This window comes from Symphalangus syndactylus, chromosome 18, assembly GCF_028878055.3.
Source record: "Symphalangus syndactylus isolate Jambi chromosome 18, NHGRI_mSymSyn1-v2.1_pri, whole genome shotgun sequence".
NCBI classification, from domain to species: domain Eukaryota; kingdom Metazoa; phylum Chordata; class Mammalia; order Primates; family Hylobatidae; genus Symphalangus; species Symphalangus syndactylus.
The window spans coordinates 96,481,785-96,500,873 of NC_072440.2; the positions used below are offsets into that span (position 1 = coordinate 96,481,785).

The window sequence follows — 19,089 nt, forward strand, 5'->3', positions numbered from 1 at the left end:
ACTTTGAAATAGTAATCTTGGAGCTTTCCTTTTTTGCCATCTCTCACACTACCTGGCCTTCTCCTTTTAGACACAGGCATCCAAACCTCTCCAGATGAGGGTTAGCAGTAACACAAAGAAAATGAAACCATATCTACTTCTTTTATTATTACTTCCAAACTAGGGTCTTGCAAATCGTCTTTCCAGACAATAGAAGGAGAGATGACACCTAGATGAAGGGCACTGGGCAGGAGGGAAGAAAGAGGAGTGGGCAGAACAACACAGGCATTAGCTGAGAGACCCCGCAGTACAGGTGACACAAGGTCTTGGTGACAGACTGCCCTGTCTGAATGTGTGAGGAACTAGCACACTGACCCTGAGAAAACCACACACACTTCTCAACTTGGGTTTAAAATGTGGACTATAACAAACACATGCAGAAGAACACAGTGTATCAATGTAGAGCAAAAGCAATACATTTGCAGTGTGCACCTGTGTGCCCAACGCCCAGGCAAGAGCTACATCGGGATGGCCCCAGCAGCCCCCTGGGTGCTCTCTCCCTGGTCACACCCCCTTTCCTAACGCCTAAAAATAACCACATCCATGGTTACTTTTTGTGGTAAACAGTTCCTTGTTTCTTTATAGTTCTACCACCAGTGTGTGTGTGTGTGTGTGTATGTGTGTGTATACACAATGTAGCTTTGTTTTGCCTGACTAAACATTAGATTAAAGCAATCATACTATCTGTGCACTTCAAGTCTTTTTTTTCACTCAGTATGCTTTTAAAATTCATCTGCTCTATTGCATTTCACAGGGTTTCATTAATTTTCATTGTTACATGGAAGTGCATTGTATGAATGTATGACATCTTTAATCCATTCCATTGTTTATGGATATTTTTGTTGTTCTTGGATTTTTAATCACAAGCGATGTACCTATGAACATTCTTACACTGGGTCTTGTGTATATACGCAAGAATTTTTTTAATTTTTAAATTAAATTAAATTTAAGTTCCGCTTTTTATTGAACATGTTATAAAAGAGGTTTAGTCAAAAACCCAAAGCCCATGTCATCATCAGATCTTCGGATTCTTCTTTCTTTGCTTCCACTTTCTTCCTCAGCTGGAGCAGCACCAGCTACGGGAGCAGGTCCACCAGCTCCTACATTGCAGATGAGGCTCCCAGTGTTGACGCTGGCCAGGGCCTTTGCAAACAAGCTAGGCCAAAAAGGTTCAACATTTACACCGCCTGCTTTAATGAGGGCATTGATCTTATCCTCTGTGACGGTCACCTCGTCGTTGTGCAGAATGAGGTCTGAGGAGATGCAGGCAAGCTGGGAGATGGAGGCCATGGCGGGAGCGAGTGTGGGGCTGGCGCTGCCGGACATGGTGCTAGTCGCCGGGTGAAGTGAGGACCTCACCCTAACACAGGTTTAGCTTCCTTGGAAGGACTGAGCACCTTGATGGCAGCTAAGGAAAGGCAAGAATTATTTTTAGAGTATACATCCAGGAATGATTTGCAGGGTCTTACATAAAATATGTGTTTTCAGCTGTCATTGGTAATGCCACACTGTTTTCCAAAGTGTTGTATGTCTTTACATTCCCACCAGCAGTGTGTGAGTGTTCTTCTTGCCACATGCCCTCTCTAATACTTGTTCTTGTCAGACTTTCTTTTTTTTCCAATTTAATGGGAAAACATTAAATTGGAATCGTCGCAAAATCTTGATGATGAATGAGATTGAAAATCTCTACATGTGTGTTTTTCTTTCTATGTAATATCTGTTATGGTCTTTGCCTATTTTTTTTTTTTAACTATGTGATATGGTTAGGCTTTGTGTCCTCACCCAATCTCATTTTGAATTATAATCCCCATAATGCCCACATGTCAAGGGAGAGACCAGGTGGAGGTAACTGAATCATGGTGGAAGTTTCCCCCATGCTGCTCTCATGATAGTAAGTTTTCAGAAGATCTGATGTTTTTATAAGGGGCTTCCCCCTTTGCTTGGCACTTCTCCTTCCTGCCCCCTTGCGAACAAGGTGCCTTGCTTCCCCTTCGCCTTCTGTCATGATTGTAAGTTTCCTGAGGCCTCCCCAGCCATGCTGAACTGTGAGTCAATTAAACCTCTTTCTTTTATAAATTACCCAGTCTTGGGCAGTTCCTTATAGCAGTATGACAATGGACTAATACACTAAGTTGTCTATCTCATTGATATGAAGTTCTCTTTTTTTAATATTTTGGATAAAAGCCCTTTGTTGGTGATATATACTGCAATCTTCTCTCATCTCTTGGCTTATATTTTCCTTTTTATTTTTTTTTTGACACAATCTCACTCTGTTGCCCAGGCTGGAATGTAGCAGCATGATCATGGCTCACTGCAGCCTCAACCTCTTTGGGCTCCTGTGATCCTCCCACCTCAGCCTCAGGGTAGTTGGGAACTATAGCCACCAGGACCAGCTAATTTTTTTGTATTTTTTGTGGAGACATGCCACCCAGGCAGGGGATTTTCCTATTAATGATGCCTTTTGAACTGAAGTGTTTTAATATTTTCATATTTATCATTTTTTCATTACAGATAATGCTTTTTAAATCTCATTGAGAAATCTTTCCCTACCCAGAAGCTATAAAGACATTCACCCATTTCATTTTTATTTATGTAATCTTCTTAACACATTAATTCTTTATCTTAGCACAATTTTATTCCTCTGCCCTTTGGCTTTCGTTGTTACTGTTGTGAGGTCAGGTGCCAATTTCATTTTCTCTCTTGCGAAGTCATCTCTTTTCTTTTTGGTTCACCTACCACAACATTTTGGCTGTATGTATGTATGAATATTTTCAAACACTAAAAAAAGTTAACAGAACAGTGAACATGATGACACTTATCCCAAGGTTTAGCCATTGTTAACAATTTTTCCTGATTGTATCTTAAGATCTCTTTTTCTTTGATGTTCTCTAGTTTAATTATCATATATTTTGTTATTTATTTCATTTAGTTTTCCTGCTTGGGATTCATTGGGCTTCTGGAATCTTCTGGATTGATATCTTTCATCAATTCTGGAAAACCAATATGTGTTTTCTTTTTATTTATTTATTTTTTGAGATGGAGTCTCTCTCTGTGACCCAGGCTGGAGTGCAGTGGCATGATCTCAGCTCACTTCAAACCCTGCCTCCCGGCTTCAAGCGATTCTCTTGCCTCAGGCTCCCGAGTAGATAGGATTACAGGCATCCGCCACCACACCTGGCTAATTTTTCATTTTCAGTAGAGACGGGGTTTTGCCATGTTGGCCAGGATGGTCTCCATTGAACTCCTGACCTTGTGTGCTCCGTCCACTCTGGGCTCCCAAAGTGTTAGGATTAAAGGCGTGAGCCACCACACCTGGCCCCAATATCAGTTCTCTATTACTGCATAACAAACTGCCCCCAAACTTAGTGGCTGAAAACAATAGCACCATCTATTTTGTCATCCGAACAAGTCTGCAGTCTGGATAGGTGTCTGAGGGGACAGCATGCCTCAGAGGCACAGAGGCAGCTCAGGAAAGAATGGCTAGGATGGCCCAGGGCCGGCAAACAGATGTTGATGTTGAGTGGTTTTCTCTGCCTGTTTTCTAAGAATAGCAGTTCAGAAGTTCAAAGATTTCTTTGTATTTTGTACTCTCGCTGTCTCTTTTAGTCCAAACTGATGAAATTCCTTTAAAACTTTGTGGACTTCTTATGAATCAATTTATAAATTCACTCCATTAGACAAAAGCCATGCCCACAGATTTCGTCGAGATCATCTCTACTTTGAGCTCCTTGTGAAATTTTCAGAAGCCCAGTTGTTTAACAGAGAAGGCCAGTGAGGCACAGTATGAAGACCCTTAAAAGGGCCTTTGGTGTGTTTTAAAGGGTCTATGGTGCATCACCTTAAATCTAACTGAGGTTTTAACAAAGGTTTTAGAGTCAAATCCTTGTTTCATCTTTACACCATATTCTTGTGACAGTGCTCTGAATTTGCTCTTTGCCTGAAAGCCATTCTTTTTTTTTTTTTTTTTTTTTTTTTGAGACGGAGTCTTGCTCTGTCGCCCAGGCTAGAGTGCAGTGGCGCAATCTCGGCTCACTGCAAGCTCCACCTCCCGGGTTCACGCCATTCTCCTGCCTCAGCCTGTCTGAGTAGCTGGGACTACAGGCGCCCGCCACCACGCCCGGCTAATTTTTTGTATTTTTTTAGTAGAGACAGGGTTTCACCATGGTCTTGATCTCTTAATCTCGTGATCCACCCGCCTCGGCCTCCCAAAGTGCTGGGATTACAAGCGTGAGCCACCGCGCCCGGCCTTATGAAAGCCATTCTTAATTAGAGAATAATTTATATCATTTATAATAGAGAGGTTGGAATGAGAAACATTTTTATTTCCAAACATGATAAGTCCTGCCTCCGATTTTTTTTAAACTAGACTTTATTTTTTTAGAGCAGTTTTGGATTCAGAGCAAAATTAAATGGAAAATACAGAGAGTTCCCACATACTCCTCCCTGACCACATATACACAACCTTCCCACCATCAACATCCCAATCAGTGTGGTGCATTTGCTACAGTTAATGAACCAACATTGACACATTATCAACCAAATCTCACGTTTTACTTTAGGGTTCACTCTTTGTGTTATACGTTCTCTGGGTTTTAAGTGTAGAATAGCATCCATTCACTATTATAGTACCAGAGAATAGTTTCACGGCCCTAAGACTCCCCTGTGCTCACCTATTCATCTCTTCCTCCTCCCAAACCCCTGGCAACCGTTCATCTTTTTACTGTCTCCACAGTTTTGCCTTTTCCAGAATGACATATAGTTGGAATCATATAGTATGTAGCCTTTTCAAGTTTGCTTCTTTCAATTAGCAATATGCATTTAAGATTCCATCATATCTTTTCATGGCTTGATGGCTTATTTCTTTTTATTGTTGAATAATAGCTATTGTCCCTATGTACTGGTTTATTTATCCATTTACCTTTTAAAGGACATCTCAGTTGCTTTCAAGTTTTGGCAATTATGAATAAAGCTGCTATAAACATGCATGTGCAGGTTTTTGCATGGATGTTTTAATTCACTTGAGTAGCTTTTTTATATTTAAAAGTTATTCATTACTTTATCTCTCTGCTCTCCCATTTTTTTATAGACTACTTGGAGAAACCAGGCAGTAGCACTCTGCCTGGAAATTTTCTTAGCTAGATGATCAGTTGATTAGGTAAATAGGTATATCTTATTTTATTTTTTTATTCATACCATTTTACTTAGTTCTAATTTTTTTAAAAAAATGTAAATTGTCAGTTTATAATTGTATATACTTATGGGGTGCAGAGTAGTATTACGATTTATGAGTACAATGTGCAGAATTAAACCAAACTCATGGTATATTTTCTATTTATATGTTACTACAGGTGATAATGTTGTTAAACTTATGTTACTGGACCCAAGAGTCTTTTTTCTAGATTCTAATAAGCCTCTCCTGCATTTCTTTATGTCCTCACTGCAAGCCCTTTTGGCTTCCACTCACGCTCTGGTCCCAAAGCCAATGTCACATTTTTAGGTTTTTTTGTTTTTTGTTTTTTGTTTTTTTGTGTGTGTGTGTTTGTGTTTGTTTCTTCATACAGCAACATCACACTCCTGGTATCACAACTTATTCCAGTTATCTACTGCTTCATAAAAAACTACCTAAACTTAGTGGCCTGAAACAACAATGATCTGTTTTGCTCATGAATTTGCAATTTGGGCGAGGCCCAGTGAGGATGCGTCTCTGCTGCTGTGGTGTCAGTTAGGGCATTTTCTCTCCCCTTTCCTAACCGAACTCCAGTCTGAGCATGTTTTAGTCCTTCTCACCGTCTTTTTCACATCTTTTAGCCTTTCTTTCTTTGTTTCTGTGCTGCACTCTAGATCATTTCTTGATATTCCAACTTATCTATTTTCCCTCTTGGATTTAATCTTCATTTAAACCCACCTATTCAGGGTGTGTGTGTGTGTGTGTGTGTGTGTGTGTGTGTGTTTTGAGACGGAGTCTCAGCTCACTGCAACCTTCGTCTCCTGGGTTCAAGCAATTCTCTTGCCTCAACCTCCCTGGTAGCTGGGACTATGCCTGGTTGATTTCTTTTCTTTTTCTTTTCTTTTTTTTTTTTTTTTTTTTGAGACAGAGTCACTCTGTCGCCCAGGCTGGTGTGCAGTGGCACGGTACTGGCTCACTGCAACCTCCGCCTCCCAGGTTCAAGAGATTCACATGCCTCAGCCTCCAGAGTAGCTGGGATTGCAAGTGTGAGCCACCATGCCCAGATAATTTTTGTATTTTTAGTAGAGAAGGGGTTTCAGCATGTTGGCCAGGTTGGTCTCGAAATCCTAACCTCAAGTGATCTGCCCTCCTTGGCCTCCCAAAGTGCTGGGATTACAGGTGTGAGCCACTGCGCCCAGCCCACATATTCAGTTTTTAACTTCAATTTTAACTTGCTTCTTTCAAAAATGTGTTTGACCTTTTTTTTTTAATGGTTAGCCCTGCTAAAGCAAGACCTCAAAAAATTAGTTTAAAAACTCTGAGGTGTTCCTCTCCATGGGAATCTTTAGTAAAAGGCAAAAGATTTATATGATCTGAAGAGAAACTAGAGCGTTGTTTGACTTTTATTACAGTATAATTTGCAAACAATAAAATGCATATATTTTAAGTGAACAATTTGGTCACTTTTGACAAATACATACACATCTGTAACCATTATCCCAATTAAAATATAGAGTACAGTTGACACTTGAACAGCATGGGGGTCAGAGGTGTCGACCCTCCAATGAGGTTGAAAATCCATATATAACTTTTGTCTTCCCCAAAACTTAAATACTCATAGCCTACTGTTGACCAGAAGCCTTCACAAATAACATAAACAACACAAATTTTGGATATTATATGTATTATATACTGTATTCTAACATTAAAGTAAGCTAGAGAAAAGAAAATGTTATTAAGAAAACCATAAGGAAGAGAAAATATATTTACTAGCATTCAGGGGGAGTGGATCATCACAAAAGTCTTCATCCTCATTGCCTTCATGTTGAGTAGGCTGAAGGGGAAGCGGAAGGGCTGATCTTGCTGTCTCAGGGGTGGCAGAGGCAGAAGAAAATCTGTTTATAAGTGGACCTGCACAGTTCAAGTGTCAACTGTATATCCATATATAAGATGAAGTATCCATCTATATTCCATCTACTCCATATATGTATATGCAATGGACATACACGTTTCTATCCATTTACTTATATAGAGTACATCCTATTTTATATGGAGTATAAAACATACAGAGTATATCCATCATTTATTTCTTTTGCAGTCAATACCAGCCAGCACTCTCTCCCCAGGTCACCACTGATCTGGTTTTTATCATTATATATTAGCTTTGCCTGCTCTAGAACTTCTTCATACACACGATATCACTCAGTATGCACTCTTCTGTGTCAGGTTTCTTTTCTTCTCAGCAGAACAATTTTGAGATTTATTCATGTTGTTGCGAGTATCAGTAGTTCTTTTGATTGTATGAACATAACACAATTTGTTTATTCATTTAGTATTGATAAACACTATGGACTTTTCCCACAGATTTTAATTATTATGAATAAAGCTACTATGAATATTGTACACAAATATTTTCTGGGGACATGGGTTTTTATTCTTTCTGGGTAATTAGATAATTACCTAGGAGTGGAATTGATGAGTGATAAGGAAAGTTTATGTTTAATTATATAAAGCTAAACTATTTTCCAAAGTGTTTGTTCCGTTTTATACTCTCACCAGCAATATATAGAATTTTGTTGCTTCACATCCTTGACAATGCTTGGTATTGTAAGTCTTTTTTAAAAACGTTTTACCCATTCCACTTGGTCTGTAGTAGTATTTCATTATAGTTTTAATTTGCATTTCCCCATGACTAAAGATGTTGAACATCTTTTTATGTGTTCATTGGCCATTCATGTAATTTCTCTTTAAAGCGTCTGCTAAATCTTTTGCCAATTTTAAAATTGGGTTGCTTGTCTTCTTATTGAGTTGTAAACTTCTTTATATAGTCTAAATATAAGTCCTTCGTTAACTATATCCACTGCAAATATTTTCTCTATGTCCTTTCATTAAAAAATGCTTTTTTTGTTATTGTTTGTTTTTATTTTTATTGAAGTTATACATACAAGCACATAGATTTAAGAATCAAACAATTCTATAATTGTGTTATTTTAAAAAAAGATAAGAAAAGCAGACACTACTCTTAGAGTGCTTGGAGGCACCTCTTTTAGCCTTTCTTTTTGTTTTTGTGTTTTTTTTTTTTTTAAGTTTACCTCCTTGACTGCAGATGACATGCTATTTGGTGAATTTTGTTTTAGCATTACCCTCTGACTTCCCACCATGGAGGATGAGGGTTTAGCTCTTTCCCCTGCACACACATATTCTTTTCTTCCCCCCATCTTTCCAATATAGTTATGCCATAATTTTGTCTAGCTCAATACTCGATTTACATTATTGAAATTATGTGGAAACTGCACAATTGAGCCAATTAGTAACCTTTTAATACTTTTCCTTTCTCATATAATATTGTTTAATTGTCCCATTGGCTTAGTTTTCATGTGTTTATCACCAATTCAACTCCAGACTCGTTGCTGATTGTCTAAATCTCTCTCAAGTTGTTCATCCTTATGAAGTAGCCCTTCCCCAGAACATCTGACTTGCTACAATCTGGACTGGTTGCTCTCCATGTCATCCTGGGGATTTCCATCATCTGTGTTAGAGCTCCTGATATCTTCCTGTTTCAGCACTGGCTCCAAGTTGGTGGCGAACATCCTCCAGGAACTAATTGCCCGTGCAACTACAACAGACTCCTAAAACCTCTAACTCCTTCAGCCATGCTGGCTCCTTCCAATTCATCGTCCTCATCGCAGCCAGAGGATCTTCTTAATTGTGATGCCCCACAGCTCGTGAAGCCTCAAACACCAAAAACATGCTTTTAAAAACATTCTGTTGGGCTGGGCACGGTAGCTCACGCTGGTAATCCCAGCACTTTGGGAGGCCAAGGTAGGTGAATCACCTGAGGTCAGGAGTTCGAGGCCAGCCCGGCCAACATGGTAAAACCCTATCTCTACTAAAAATACAAAAATTAGCTGGGCGTGGTGGCAGGAACCTGTAATCTCAGCCACTCTGGACGCTGAGGCAGGAGAATCACTTGAACCCAGGAGGCGGAGGTTGCAGTGAGCCGAGATTACCCCATGCACGCCAGCCTAGGCAACAAAGTGAAACTCCGTCCCAAAAACAAAAAGAAACAAAAAAACCATTCTGTCACTATCACCTCACCCTGCTGTTTTTCCTTGTTCCCTGTAACTCTTCATCACCTGACACATTAAAATGTATTCATTTGTCCATTCTGCTTTCCCTACTAGAATGTAAATTTCACAAATACAGAAGCTTTGTTTCTTTAGTCAGTGCTAAATCTCCAACACCTGGAGCATCACGTGGTTATCTAGAAACATTGCGTAACTATTTCCTTTCCTACAGTGAGAACACTGGACTCCATTTATTACAGGAATAATAGTTTGGAGGAATCTGGACCCAACTAATACAAAAAAGGTCCCATTAGAATTATGGCATAACCATTTTTTTAAAAGAATCAATAAAGTCCAATCCTGCCTTTCTCAATGGAGTAATAGAGGCTAAACTGAAATTTTATTTTGGGTATATGTATATTTATTTTGTCAATTTATATCTAAAGTAAAATGTTAGAATACCTGCCTAGTAAAAAAGGTTTGAAAGAATCACCTGGGCAGAAGCAACACTGGATTGTTACAGGGTTAAGGAAAATGCTTCAGGAAAATCATGCCCCTTTAGAGAGAACTTAAAAGATACAATCTTCACTTTTTTCTAGCCTGTAGAGTTTTTAAGGAAGAAATGGAGACTGTTTCCTCACCGAGAGTTATACAATGAATGGAGAGCTATTATCTGTGCATGAGCAGTTTGACAATTGCAGCCTTGAATAATGGCATTCATTGAGAGAAGTTTCTGAGAGTCAGAGAGGCTGCCATGATAAAATATATTTATAGAATTCTCTTGTCTTGGCTTAGAATAATTTGATAGCCACATAAAAGTCTTAGCATTAATCCTTTGATCAGAATTCTATGCTTCTTTTTTTTTGAAACTATTGGACAAAGTGCCAAGTATTCTAATATTGCAACCTCTTAATGTACAAATTCAGAATTGTCATGAATTACATGGGAAGACACCATGCTTGCTTTTCTAATGGTTTCACAGGGTAAATTTTGGCTGACCTAAGCCTGGTTTCACCAGCTCAATGAGACCTTGATCACTGACCTACCCAACCAGGAAATCCACCTACATGCCTATCCAGTTCAGGTTTCTGTCTTTGGTGGTATCTGAGGGTTTAACTTGGTAATCAACTACTTGGTTTAGTTTACAGATTGAATTATGTACAGATTTGCTAATAGTATATGTATATACTGTGAAATAGTTCTGATGTTAAGTACTGATCCCAACTTTATTGGGTAAAGTCCTTATCCAAAACTAGAATCACTGCCTGGCAAAGCTGATGTTTGCATGAATGGCGTCCCCTGGAGTCTATAACGTGAATGGTGCTCAATCAAGTTGTGTGACTTGGCAGCCCTGGGGCTTATCTCTTCCTCTCTTTGGACAATATTTTTTCATCATTTTCAGTCCAATAGCTTCCCAGTGTCAGTGCTGACAAGCTCCCTGTGGAGTGCTCTCAGTCTCTCCATTTGCAAATGCTCTAATATCAATCTCTAAAGAATAGTTGTGTTCTACCCAAACAATAGAGTACAGCAGCTCTTTTTTTCCATTGCTTTGACTGTGGATAGTCCAAGTACCCCAAGATCTGCAAGGATTGCGAAAGATTATACAATTGGGTATTTGTGACTCTAAGTGAGAGAAAGAATCTTCTATATTGCCTCCTATCTGGAAAATGCCTCTCTAATTTTTTGTTGCCATTAACTTACTGTTCATTCCCAATATTTTACCATGAAAGTGAGACTTCTGGCCACTGGCCATAGTTTTGCAATTTAGCAGGCTAATTGATAAACCAGGCTTGTCTCTCTTACTATTGTACCCTCAGCACCTAGCGTGCAATGCTTGGCACAAACTCAGTTAATGTTTTCTTAACGAAATTAAAATTGAAATTTTGTAAGCTAGGTAGTTAAATAGATTGTGATTTATTTGTATTGGTTTTGCAGTAAAAACAATAGACTGATGCACATTTAATCCAAATGCTGATCTGAATTGATTAAAACAACTAAATAAACACAACCTATGAGTTTGTATTTCATAGAAATCCATAGGGAATTTGTTATAGGAAATCTTTATCTTAAAGCCTTTCTTTCTGACCAACAAGGGTGTTAGCTCTGAGAAGAGCTCCTGAATTTTGGGAATTGATTTCTTAGAAAAATTTCAGAATAGAAGAGGCAACAATGTTCTTTGGAAGTTTGAGATGCGATCTTTTTTTTTTTTTTTTTTTTTTTTTTTTTTTTTTTGAGACAGAGTCTCACTCTGTCGCCCAGGCTGGAGTGCAGTGGCGCGATCTTGGCTCACTGCAACCTCCACCTTCCAGGTTCAAGCAATTCTCCCGTCTCAGCCTCCCGTGTAGCTGGGATTACAGGCGTGCGCCATCACACCAGGCTAATTTTTGTATTTTTAGTAGAGATGGGGTTTCAATATGTTACCCAGGTTGGTCTCAAACTCCTGGCCTCAAGTGATCGGCCTGCCTCAGCCTCCCAAAATGCTGGGATTACAGACGTGAGTGACTGCGCTCAACCTGAGCTATAATCTTAAATTGAATCAGGGTAAAATTTTTTATTAATAACTAATAGACTCACTTATTATTAATTTTATCAGCACTTTTCAGTTAAACATGTGTAATTGTATAAACTCTATCATTTGAACCTCACATAAATCTCAAAACTGCATGATTTCTTTTTTTTTAATTCCTATTTTGAAGATGGGTAAAATTGAGGCTCAAAAAGACAAAACTGATTGATTCATATTTACCCAGCTGGCAAGCATTTCAATTCTAAAACAATATTTTTTCCACCACACTGCTTTATGCATTTTAATGTCATGAATGAAAATGGAATGATTCATATTGACAGCTTGTTAATTAATGTTTCAGGTGTTGTACCAAGTGTTTGAGACCCAGGGGTACAAAGTAGAATAAGACATCCCTGCGGTATCCATGGGGGATACTGATGTTAGAGAGGCAGTTACCACCACATGAAAGTGCCTGGTGGGAGCAAGCATTGCTGCTGCATGAACACACTGTCATGGAACCCTGCAAGCCTCTCAAGGATGGGGCCATATCACATCTTCTTCTAATAGCCTTAGACTCTTAGACACATAGTGTGTGCTTAGAAAATATTTATTGGATGGAGAGATGGCTGTGTTGATATAAGAAAGAATGAATAAGGCGACTCCTGGATCCCAGTGTGGATAGGAGTTTCCCAAGACATTCCAGGCAGAGGAAATAGTGAGGTCACTGTGCTTTTAGAGGTCACCTGGTTTATAGAGCAGCCACATTGGCTAAGGACATGTCTGTGCTGAAATAATAGGAGGTGGTTTCTTTGTACGTCGTTCTTCAGTTCCAGCATGTGGTCTCCAGTACTGTTCATTTCACTGTGACGGTGCTGTTAGCTGGGACAGTGAAGAGTTCCACTTTTATAACATAAAAACACTAGAGGTTATTTCTCTCTCTCTCTCCTTTTTTCCCCCCATTACCTTAAAATTGCATTACCTTTCTGTTCAGATCAAGTGCAGCTCTTGAGAGAACAATCTCTGTTTCTGAGCAATTCGTTGAGAACATCGAGTGCCAGACCACACGCTAATTAAAGCTTGTCACATACCATAATGGCACCTCAGTAATACTCCAATTAACAGTTACTTTAATTACACCACTTACATGAAATTAATGAAGAGTCTAGCTGATGAGAAATAAGAACCTGTACATTAGAGCAACATAGAACGTTCATCAAGTTTCTGATGAAACAGGCTTTGAGAAATCTGTTCCCTCCCATTGCCTAGCTTAGAAAAATATTTTCAGGGAGGCAGGAAAGTGGCTTTTTGTAAAATGATCTGCCAACAGATGAAGAAAGAGTACTCACTCTTGCTGCTGGAAGGGATAATCACCCAGGCTTTCATGTCTTAGAGACTGAGTTCAAATCCTACACTTGCCCTAACTGTGCTCTCAGTGAATGAGGAATAGAAGAGAACTTCCTCAACCTGACAAAGGGCATCTAGAAAATACCACCAGCTCACATTGTACTTGGTGGTGAGAGACTGGATATTTTTCCCCTGCAATCATCACCAAGACAGGGAAACCCCCTCTCAAACTTCTATTCAGCATTGTACATTGTACATTGTAGTTTATAGCTAGTGCAGTGAGGCAAAGAAAAGAAAAAAACACTGAGATAGAAAAGAAAGAGTAAAACTTTCTTAATTTGCAGACAACATGATAATTTACTAGCAAAGCCAATGAAACCTACAAAACAAGCTACTAGAATTCATAAGTGAGTTTTGCAAGGCTGTAGGATACAAGATCAATATATAAAAATCAATTATATTTCTATATACTTTAGGCAGCTTTTTAGTCTCCCTGGGTCAGTTTTCTTATCTACGAAATGGCAGCAAATTTATATTCTTTATAGAGTTGCTTTGAGGGTTAAGAAGATATAGGTTCCTAGGACAAGGTTCAATAAATGTTGGTTTATTCTCATTGTTTTAGAGCATACCAGATGGAACCTTCAGTGGTCCTAACATGGTCTTACCTTCCATCTAAGCATTGAAGAATAAATGGTGCTCTAGGGGAGTGTCACTTCAGCCTGGAGTAACACCCAGGGAACCCCTATAGCTGGAAACCATGCAGATGGGCAATTGTTAAGGGAAGTTCCAAGCCCAGAGACCAAGCTTTCCAAATCTGATTTGTCTCTCTCACCCATTACCCCCACCACTACTCATTCCCATTTCCTTGGTTCAAGCCTGGACTTTTATAGCAGCCTCCTAAACAGTCTTCCTATTTCTAATCTTGCTCCTCTTGAATCCAATCTAACCACTGCTTCCAGAGTGGTCTCTTTGTAAGTTAAATCTGATCACCTCATTGTTCCATTTAAACCGTCCGCTGGCTTTTTATTGCAGTCAGAGTTAAGACCAAGCTTCTTAGCCTGGCTTGTGCACAACACACTGGGCGCTACTTAGACTGAACTACTTCCACTTCTCCCAAAACACCAAGCATTTTCTAGCTTCCCAACTTTCCTCAGTCTGGTCCTGCTTCCAGAATTCCTACAACTTTACTCTCCACACCTGCCGGCCCCACCGAACCGTCACCTGGCAATCTACTATGCATCCTTCCAGCCCAACTCAAGCTCATTTTCTCTCTGAAGTCTCTCTGGACTGCTCTGGACAGGATAAATGTGGATGTCCTCCATGCTTCCAAAGAAAGTTTACTTTTTTTTTTTTTTTTTTTTTTTTTTTGAGACTGAGTCTCGCTCTTTCATCCGGGCCGGACTGCAGTGGCACTATCTCGGCTCACTGCAAGCTCCGTCTCCCGGGTTCACGCCATTCTCCTGCCTCAGCCTCCCGAGTAGCTGGGGCTACAGGCGCCCGCCACTACGCCCGGCTAATTTTTTGTATTTTTAGTAGAGACGGGGTTTCACCATGTTAGCCAAGACGGTCTCCATCTCCTGACCTCGTGATCCACCCGCCTCGGCCTCCCAAAGTGCTGGGATTACAGGCGTGAGCCACCGTGCCCAGCCGAAAGTTTACACCTTTATTATAACACTTATTACATACTATTGTAATCTTTATTTACTTGCCTTTGAGCTCCTTGAGGGCACAGCCGTGCCCTATTTGTCTCTGTGCCTCTTGGAATCCTTCTCTGCTTCCTGACATGTTCCTTTGGCCTCACCTAGACCTGACAAACCCCACCTGCTCCTTTCTGCCATGATGGTGATCGTTCCTTCCATTTCATCCTATCTCAAAGACCTCTGCTGAAATCTGACACTCTTCTAGACACTCTTCCCAGGATTTTCTGTCTACTGGGCTCACGGTGGCCATTTTGCCATCGGGGTAGTCCAAAATGGCTTCCTGGTTTTCGTCTTTGCTCTGCCTTCTTCTCATATAGATAGGTAGAGATGGTGTGAGAAATGAAGAAAAACTACAAAATATCATGCTGGAAAGTAAGGCACTACCATAAATATGAACATGTGGATCAGTAAAACAGAAGGGTTAGACTAACACTAGCTCTAAAGTACATAAGAACTTAATGTATGCTACAGTAGTCATCACAAGGGGAAGGACCATTCAATAGATTATGCAGGGAGAATTTGGAAGCTGATAAAAACGTGAGCTTCAAATTCTCATTTCACATCATTCTCCAAAATAAATTTAAGTGAACTAAACAATTAAAAATAAAAACATGAAAACATAAGAAATCTAGAAGGACATATAAATAACTTTATGCTTGGAATGGAGAAAACCACCTAAAGTTAAAGCAGTGGAAGAAAACACAAAGAGAAAAATCAATAGATGTGAATACACAAAATAGGCATTTTAAATGATCAATATTAAAAGGTTAAAAAAAAAGGAAAAAACCTGTAACCAGTTTAACAAAAAGTCAATACATGGTATATGAAGAGTTTACATAAGTGCACAAGAAAAACACTAAGACGCTGATTTTAAAAAACTAACCAGGACAATGTACTTCATTAAACAATGTACCTGAGGGCAAACAAATAGCTAAAAAGTACTTTAAAGTATTTAATCCCCAAGAAATCAAATACCAAGTAAAACTATGACATGATTTTCACCATTCAGTTTTTTCTTTTTTTAAGATGAAGTCTTGCTCTGTTGCTCAGGCTGGAATACAGTGGCATGATCTTGGCTCACTACAACTTCCACCTCCCAGTTCAAGCGATTCTTGTGCTGCAGCCTCCCAAGTAGCTGAGATTACAGGTGCACGCCACCATACCTGTCTAATTTTTATATTTTTAGTAGAGATGGGATTTCACCATGTTCACCAGGCTGGTCTTGAACTCCTGACCTCAAGTAATCTGCCCACTTTGGCCTCCCAAAGTGCTGGGATTACAGGTGTGAGCCACCACACCTGGCCTCAAATTTTCAAAGAAATTAAAAGGTGATAATATTTGTTACTGGTGAGGATGCTGTAAGATAGACTTTCTCATATACAATTTTTGTTCGTAGCTGGAAATGTAACTTTATGGAAAATTTGTTGGTGGAAATGTAACTTTATGGAAAGGAATTTGGTAGTAAGTATTGAGAGCCTTAAAAATTATTGCCAAAAAGTAGGTTAAAATTACTTGGGACATTGCTGGCTGGTGTGATTTAATGTAAGTGTGGTTTAATTTTTTATATTTATCCTTTATTTTGGAAATTATAAAAAATAAACATATGTTAAACTTATAACAAGCAAAATGTTTTGTTTATTAGAAACCTTAAAAAAACTCACCCAATCATCTCATGTCAAGAAATCTATCTAAGGGAAATAAGAATAGACCTGAATAGACCAACGACAAGTAGTAACATTGAATCAGTAATAAAAAGTCTTCCAACAAGGAAAAGCACAGGAGTGAATGTATTCATAGCCAAATTCTACCACATGTAGAAAAAAGAAATAATACCAATACTCCCAAAACTATTCCAAAAAATTGAAGAGGAGGGAATTCCCCCTAATATCAAAACCAGACAAGGACACAACAAAGAAAGGAAACCACAGGCCAATGTCCCTGATGAACACAGACACAAAAATCCTCAACAAAATACCAGCAAACCAAATCCAACATCACATCAAAAGATCATACACCATAAATAAGTGGGATTTATACCAGAGATGCAAGGTTGGTTCAATATATGCAAAACATGATATATCACATCAACAAAATGATGGACATGATTGCCAGGCGCAGTGGCTCACGCCTGTAATCCTGGCACTTGGGAAGGCCAAGGCGGGTGGATTGCCTGAGTTCAGGAGTTCAAGAACAGCCTGGGCAACATGGAGAAACCCCATCCCTACTAAATTACAAAAAAGTAGCTGGGCGTGGCAGCGTGTGCCTGTAGTCCCAGCTACTTGGGAGGCTGAGGCAGGAGAATTGCTTGAACCCGGGAGGTGGAGGTTGCAGTGAGCCAAGATCGTGCCCCTGCACTCCACCCTGGGCAACAGGGTGAGACTCCATCTCAAAAAACAAAACAAAAACAACAAAAAAAACCATATGATTATCTCAATAGATGCAGAAAAAGCATTTGATAAAATTCAACCTTTTTTCAAAACAAAAGCTCTCAATGAACTTGGCATAGAAGGAACATACCCTAAAATAATAAAGGCCATATATAACAAACTCATAGCTAACATCATAGTGAATGGGGAAAAGCTGAAAATCTTTCCTCTAAGAAGTGGAACAAGACAAAGATGGCCACTTGTATGGCTCCTACTCAGCATAGTACTGAAAGACCTAACCAGAGCAATCAAGCAATTGAAAAATATAAACGGCATCCAAATTGGAAAAAATGACATCAAATTGTCCCTCTTTGCTAATGATATGATATTATATCTAGAAAAATCTAAAAGCTCCACCAAAAAAAATCTTAGATTTGATAAATTAATTCAGTGAAGTTGTAGGATACAAAATCAATGTTTGAAAATCAGTAGCATTTCTGTACACCAATAATGATCTGAGAGAGAAATAAAGAAGGCAGTGCCATTTACAATAGCTAAAAACAAATACCCAGGAACAAATTTAACCAACGAGGTGAAAGATTTCTACAAGGAAAACTACAAAACACTGATAAAAGAAATGAAGATGACAGAAACAAATAGAAAAACATCTCATGCTCATGAGTCAGAAGAATTAATATTGTTAAAATGACTATCTTGCTCACAGCAATCTACAGAGTCAATGAAATCACTATCAAAATACCAACATCAAGGCTGGGCACGGTGGCTAACACCTGTAATCCCAGCACTTTGGGAGGCTGAGTTGGTTAGATCACCTGAGTTCAGAAGTTCTAGGCCAGCCTGGTCAACATGGTGAAACCCTGTCTCTGCTAAAAATACAAAAATTAGCCAGACATGGTGCGGGTGCCTGTAGTCCCAGCTACTCGGGAGGCTGAGGCAGGAGAATCACTTGAACCCAAGAGACAGAGATTGCAGTGAGCTGAGATTGTGCCACTGCACTCCAGCCTGGGAGACAGAGTGAGATTCTGTCTCAAAACAAACAAACAACCAACAACAACAAAAAATTTCATTCTTCACAGAGTTAGAGAAAACTATTCTGAAATTCATTTGGAACCAAAAAAGAGCCCGAATAGCCAAAGCAATCCTGAGTAAAAAGAACAAAGTTGGAGGCATTACATTACCTGACTTCAAAATATGTTGTATGGCTATAGTAACCAAAACAGCATGGTATTGGTATAAAAATAGACACATAGACCACTGGAATAGAATAAAGAACCCAGAAATAAAGCCACATGTCCTTAACTGATCTTCGACAAAGCCAACAAGAACTTACACTGGGGAAAGGACACTCTCTTCGATAAAAGGTGCTGGGAAAATTTGATAGCCAAATGCAGAAGAATGAAACTGAACCCCCATCTCTCAACATATAAAAAAATCAACTCGAAATATACTACAACCTCCTCCTCCTGGGTTCAAGCAATTCTCTGCCTCAGCCACCCAAGTAGCTGGGATTACAGGCACCCACCACCACGCCTGGCTAATTTTTTGTATTTTTAGTAGAGACGGGGTTTCACCCTCTTGGCCAGGCTGGTCTTGAACTCCTGACCTCATGATCCACCGGCCTTGGCCTCCCAAAGTGCTGAGATTACAGGTGTGAGCCACCATGCTCAGCCTGGCTTCTTTCACTTAACATAATGTCTTCAAGGTTTATCTATGTTGTAACATACATCAGAATTTTGTTTTTTTAAAGCTGGGTAGTATTTTGTTGCATGTATATACTACATTTTGTGAATCAATGAACATTTGGGTTGTTTTCACTTTTTCTTTTTTTTTTGAGACAGATTCTCACTCTGTCACCCAGGCTGGAGTGCAGTGGTGCGAT

General features: G+C 39.4%; 1 protein-coding gene and 1 non-coding gene across 2 annotated transcripts; both read right to left on the reverse strand.

The window, feature by feature from the left end:
* Positions 1-1,011: 1,011 nt before the first annotated feature.
* LOC129467554 (large ribosomal subunit protein P1-like) lies at positions 1,012-1,329 on the reverse strand. The gene has a single exon (XM_055252057.1). The coding sequence runs from the start codon at positions 1,327-1,329 to the stop codon at positions 1,012-1,014; it is 318 nt and encodes a 105-aa protein (XP_055108032.1).
* Positions 1,330-6,482: 5,153 nt separating this feature from the next.
* On the reverse strand, positions 6,483-6,599 carry LOC129468766 (U5 spliceosomal RNA). The gene has a single exon (XR_008652827.1). It is a non-coding gene; the product is annotated as a U5 spliceosomal RNA (small nuclear RNA).
* Between the last annotated feature and the right edge of the window lie 12,490 nt (positions 6,600-19,089).